Source organism: Platalea leucorodia, assembly GCF_965183815.1.
Source record: "Platalea leucorodia genome assembly, chromosome: 12".
In the NCBI taxonomy this organism is placed as follows: Eukaryota; Metazoa; Chordata; class Aves; order Pelecaniformes; family Threskiornithidae; genus Platalea; species Platalea leucorodia.
The window spans coordinates 15,256,772-15,262,771 of NC_138834.1; the positions used below are offsets into that span (position 1 = coordinate 15,256,772).

The window sequence follows — 6,000 nt, forward strand, 5'->3', positions numbered from 1 at the left end:
TTCAGGGATATGTGCTTTTGTTTTCTTCTCCTCTTTCTTCTTTTTCTTTCTTTCTTTCTTACTTTGTTTCTTTCCTTTTGTTTCAGTGCATCATGATGGTAAAATTTCTGGGTTTATTTAAAAAAAAAAAATCAAAGTAAAACCAAAACCAACTCCCCCCGAAACCGTTCAAACAATGCCAAATGGCTTTTTTGCTTTCAGATCTCTCAGTCAGGGTCTTCTGCTGACCTCTTTACCAAAACAGACAGCCCGCCTGGCAACCTAGCCAGCCAGAACGGAGAGTATCATGAATATGACTCAGGAAACGATACTTCCTCCCCTCCCTCCACTCAAACGAGCTCCTCCCGCTCAAAGGACAGCCAGGAGAAAAGAAGTCTAGTCCATGATGGCTTTGGCCATGCCTTCTCGTCCGGGAAGCCCAAACTGGCCAACAGCGATAACAGCTCTGATTCAGGAAATTCCTTCACCAGTTGCTTTTCCCAGACCAAGGGAACAGCTTTGGAAAATCTGTCTCCAGATGCCCAGGGACAAGACCGAAGGTCAGTGATTACCAGTAGCTGCTGCCGGCAGCCAAATACCTGGTACGTTGTTGCTCTGTATCTCCTGCCTGCTCGCCAGTTGCAGTGGTGAGCTGGCAGGGAGGTTTTTGTGGTCTGGAGGCAGTTAGATATAAATCAGACCCACGGTCTTGCCAGCCTGGGGTCCAGAACCCAGCAATGACCCATACTGTAGCCTGAGGAGGAAGATGAAAACCCAGCCATCACGCCCCTGGGCATGGCCTGTGCCTGCTCTTCTGGCATTAATGTGGCTAGTGCAGGGTTTGGCCCTGGGTCGAGCTGTGTCCCGAACACATCCCTGCTCAGCTGGACGTGACCATGTCAAAGAAAAGCGTCGCTGGCCCTTCTGGGCCAAATCTGAAAGGGGCATCAGGGGGCTGCCGTGCTAATTCTCCCCCTCTGCTTACTGTGGGGAAGGGAAGCGGGGTTCGTTTTCACTAAAACCATTACGGGCTGTTCTTTCACCTGTCCAATGAGCCAAATCCAGCCTGCCCCTTCCCAGCTCATTCAGGACTGGTCCCGGGTGACAAGACAGCATCTCCTGCAGATGGGGAGCACAGGGAGGGCCAAGTACCTCGCTGGCTGCAGGATAACGCAGCCGCAGCTCTGTGCGCTGGGGCCATGGGGTATCAGGGCCGGGAGTCAAACCACCATCCAGTGCCACGGGTCATCATCAGGAGTGCCTTCATCCCCAACATCACTGCCTTGGGGGTTGGCCAGGTGATGTTGGGGATGAAGGCACTGAACGCCGTGGCTGGTACCCAAGGCTATATGCTCAGGCAGCGCTGTTTGTTGGGGAGCTCTTCCAGCTCAGGCCCTCGGGTCTTAAAGGCTGAACGTTAGAGCCAGGTTGTGGTCTGGGGGTGGGAGCGCTGAATGAGAGAGGAGAGGGAGACGGGGGAATTGGTGTTAGGAAGTACGAGCCCTCGATTTTCAGTCAGAGGGTAACGTTTTAGGGCTGTGTATACTTTTCACATTGGGATTCCAGTGGGATGACTCTGCCTTCACATGGGTGGAGCGGGGATTGCAGCTGGCCCTGGCTGCTGGGAGGCTGCCTCGCTGCTGGGCTCTAACCCCGGTTCATACCCAGGGCACTTCTGGAAGCGGAGGAATTCACGCAGCCCTGTCCAAAGGCAACAAGACGTGCCCGCTGGTGCTGCTCCACAGCCAGGCTGGAGCACAGGCCCTTGCCCTGCCGTGCTCCGACGTTCCCTTGCTCCAGCACTTCTCACCTCGCTCCCTCCCCAGGCCCCGCACCGCTCGCTGGCCGACCCAGGCTCTGCCGACCAGACACCTCGGTGTGTTGGGCATGGGGCAGGAGAGCTGCTCCACAGCCCTTCCCCGGCACAGCCTGGAGGGTGAGCTCCTGGGCTCTGACCCACGCACACGGGGTCTCCTGCAACAGCAGCCTGGGGAGCCGGGAGGTCTCTTTTATCCCCAGCTGGGGAATGGGAGGATGGGAGGGCTTGGCTGGAGCGTGGTGCTCCCCTCAGCCTGGGACCAGTCCCAGTACAGCCACAGCTTCAATGACTGTCCAAATATATGTTCACAGAGGGTGCCTGTCCTTGTGTCTCAGCTGTTCGGAGGAGAAGAAGCGAAACTTCGTCCCGTCCCCAACCCGCAGCTCCTCGCTGAGGCCGTGCTCCCGCAGCGAGTCGTACACCAGCACGGGCAGATCCTCCCCTGGCTCCAGCCGCTCCCGCTCCTCACACCGCAAGGCCTCTCCCAGGTACTCCCGAAGCAGGTCCTGCTCTTCGGGAAAGAGGTAAGGCTGGCTAAAATAGCTGTCTCTGTGGCCCTGGGCAATATCTGGCCCTTGCAGGCTGGCAGGCTCCTTGCAGGGGGAGATGTAAGAGTTTGGGGGATGCCTAGGGATCCACGTGGCTTGGGGTGAACTGGCCACACAGAGCTGAGCCGAGACCCTGAAATACGGAGCATCTCTTCCCCCCCATAAGCCCAGATTCGGAGGAGTCTGGTACAGCCTCACCCTCTAGCGTCTTTAACTCTTTTATGGTTCTTGCCTGTGCCCAGGTCTTCTTCACGTTCCCCCAGCTATTCCTCCAAATCCTGCAAAAAAAGTCCTGGGAGCAGGAGTTCAAGGCCTCGTCGGAGCCCCAGTTACTCCCGCTACAGCCCTAGCAGGTACTGCCGTCTCCTCGTGTGGTATCTGCTGCCTCGTGCTTTCCCGCCGCCTCCATCACTTGTTCGCGCTCCAGCACGCTTGCTGGCTCCTGCCAGCCCCAGACTGCTCCCTCGGCTTCCTCGCTGGGTGCTTTGGTCCTCAGCAGCAGGGTGAGAGGGAGCAGGGGGACACAGAGTAACGCATATGGCAGTATGTTATGGTGGACACCAGTCCAATGGAAATTTCTCACCATTTATTGCCCCAGAGCTGGTGCTGGTTGCAGAGGGAAGAGCCCAGAGATGAGCCTTTCACTTTCTGTGGGAAAAGCAGATTTCCTATAACCAAGGACTGCCCTGCGTTGATTCAGGGGAATTTCACGCAAAGCACTTTTGGGGCTAGGTTGCTGGGAAGGAGACCTGGTTTATCCCTGGCTTTGAAGCATCACGGTACCTCACACTCGGAGCGTGCGGCGGGTGAAGTGGCTGTTCCTCCGCTCTGAGCCTTTGCGGGGGACACGCTACGCAGCCGAGAGCGCACAGATGGCTGCTCGGTGCTGTTTGCCAGGGCCTCGCGCGAGTGGGAGATGCCTCGTAGGAAAACCCGGGGAGTGCCCCTCTCTATCATGCTGGTGTCAACGGTGGGCAGAGCGTTAGGCTCCGGTCAGGTCTGCCCACAGCTTTTGTTGCCCAAGGAGCCCGCGCCAGGCTGCAGCCCTTGTCAGAGAAGGATCTTATTGCGATATTCTCTCCGCTTTTGAGAGTCACGGCTCTGCCAAAGAGTCGTCAGGCCCTGGGAAGCGCCCCTGCTGCGCGGGCAGATGCCAGGTACCCCGGTGCTGGCACTCACACAGCCTTGCAGAGGGAAACACAGCCCGGCAACTCTACCTCCTCCACACCCCATAGAAAACACGCATCTCGAGCTCAGCCCTAGAGATGCCTTTGGGCGGGTTTTTCTGGTAACACCTCTGCTGCTGGGAACATTTTGCACCCTTAAAACGTTACATTCCCAGGGTCTGATTCTTGCAGGCTCTGCCAATCCCTGCGCTGGTGTAGGAGAACGTTTCCCGCGTGCAAGGATCAGGCCCTTGACTTGTAACGCGTCGCTTTGCAGATGGCATTGAGCGGGGCGTATGAAGTCAGCTACGCTCCGCGGAAGGGCCTGTGCTGACGTGTACGGGAATTTAACAAAAGAGAAAACCATAGCAACACCGGCACTCCTTCTGGCGAGCCGTGCAGAGCTGCACAGCCCTGCAGGGATACCGGGGGCCCTCCGCTCATGTGGGGCCTGCTGGCAGGGTTGTTCTTGCCTGCTTCTGCAGCGTGGCCAGCAACAGCAATTTTAGTAGAGCTAAATACAGACTGCATCCACAGACGCAGGTACGTGGAAGCCATCTTAGCTTGGTAGCGCAGGGCCACCAGGAGACACTGCTGAAAGCCCCAGACACAATTAGTGGGTGTCCATCTGTCCAGCCAGACGAGTGTCTCTTTGTCCAGCTAAGTGAGTGTGTGCAGGGCTGATGCCACCAGAGCGCTTTGCTTAGAGTGGTCCCTTTTGCAGCTGAGTGTCCTCCGCTCATCTGTGCCTTCATGGGTCGCTGCCTCCACATCCAAAACCCACCCCTCAAAAACCCAGCAGTGACAGTTTCCAATCTGTGCCTTCCCCAGAGACCGTGAGCGAGAGCACAAGTACGGCTCCAGTGAGAAGGAGTCGCACAGGGAGCGTGACCGGCAGCGGCGGCGGCGGTCGTATTCACCCCTAAGGAAACGCAGGAGAGACTCTCCCAGCCACCTCGAAGCTCGGCGCATCACGAGGTAAGGGGATGCGGTCCCATCGCTTGGAGACAGGCTCAGCTGGCCCTCCCCAGGGGGACGTGCGTTGTCCTTGGGTCCCAGCCCTTGCCAGTGGAGGTTTCTCCAGGAGGAGACTGGTTTCCCTGAGCCTGATCAGGAAGCCATTCTGCCCCTCCTAGAGCTTGGGGATTTCCAGCTAGGGGCAGAGGGAGGGTGGGGGAGTCTCATTTACAATAGCTGAAGAAAAAGGGCAGATGAAGTCAGGGCAGGGACTCACCCATCAGGTGCGAGGAGCATCCCCTCACAGGCTTTTTGTTTCACCCTCTCCTGTTGGTAGATGTCCCAAACTGTAGACAGAGTCAAATATTGACTGTGACCTTCACGCTGAAGGCTGTTTGGGACAACATCAAGCAGAGCCAGCCTCAGTCTTGGTGCTTGGGATATTCCCCAGGGCCTTGGGGATGGGTGGTTTGAATCCCAAGGCCTGTCAGCTACCTCATCTCTTTTTTTCTTTTAAACAAACGCAGTCGCATTTCTGGGGAGTGTTGTGCAGAGTAAACAGTGCTTTTTGGAGATTTTGGCAGTAAATCCATCCTTGTGTTGCTGGTAACCCACGTCTCTCTGTCCCCACAGTGCCCGCAAACGCCCCATCCCTTACTACCGTCCCAGTCCCTCCTCCTCCAGCAGCGCCAGCAGCTATTCCTCCTGGTACAGCAGCGTTAGCCGCTCCCCGAGCCGGAGCCGGAGCTACTCCAGCTACCGAACGAGCCGGAGCCGAAGCTGGAGCAGCAGCAGCAGCGCCGAGGGCAGGAGCCGCAGCCGGAGTTCGGGCCCCAGGAGCAGCCGCAGCAGGAGCAGGAGCTATGACTCAGGAGGCAGCTCCGACAGCCTGCGTCGCTAGGGAGTGCCGCCAACAGCTCCTGTGCCGGCGTTGCCTCCAAATTCCTGGCATTCTCCACTTCCTTCCCACCTACCTGGCCATCGATAGCTATCATCCCCGATACTGATGTGGTGACAGTGCCGGGTCCCCCTTCCCCGGTTCGGAGTAAGAGCCCTCGTGCGCCCGGTGCGGCCCCTTTGCCACCTCGCGGAGCGGGTGGATCAGTCCCAGCTCCCCAGGCCAGGGCTGGAAGAAGGGTCGGTGCTTTACAGAGGGTCTGTCACACAGACCTGCTCTATCCTCCCCGACGTCCCCATCTCCCCATCGCCGCCACTCTCCAAAGCCCTACCAGCTGGTCCAAAGGAAAGAATTCAGCTCCTTGCTCTTCTGACAAACCAGGAACCAGCAAATTAATTTCTGTTGGAGGGAGAGACCCGGAATTTGCTGGGAAGCTTTGGTGATGAGCGGGGGTGACCTGTCCCCACCAAGGCAAATATTGGGTCCCTTGGGTCTCTCCTTCAGACTTTCTGCCCATTCTGCAGCAGCCCTCTTCCATGAGAGAATATTTATTTATTGCTGGTCAGCCAGTTCCTGCTATAAATAGAAGGCTAGAAATCCCTCCTGATGTAATTCCTGGGGAAAAATAGGCCA

General features: G+C 57.2%; 1 protein-coding gene across 1 annotated transcript in view; it reads left to right on the top strand.

The window, feature by feature from the left end:
* SRRM4 (serine/arginine repetitive matrix 4) overlaps positions 1-5,370 on the top strand; it is a gene marked incomplete at both ends in the record, with an annotated part of 45,217 nt that extends 39,847 nt beyond the window's left edge. Inside the window, 5 exons of the mRNA XM_082325349.1 lie at positions 202-539; positions 2,110-2,322; positions 2,589-2,699; positions 4,344-4,490; positions 5,103-5,370. Of these exons, the coding sequence (XP_082181475.1) occupies positions 202-539; positions 2,110-2,322; positions 2,589-2,699; positions 4,344-4,490; positions 5,103-5,370 (1,077 nt within the window). The remainder of the gene's footprint in view (positions 1-201; positions 540-2,109; positions 2,323-2,588; positions 2,700-4,343; positions 4,491-5,102) is intronic.
* Between the last annotated feature and the right edge of the window lie 630 nt (positions 5,371-6,000).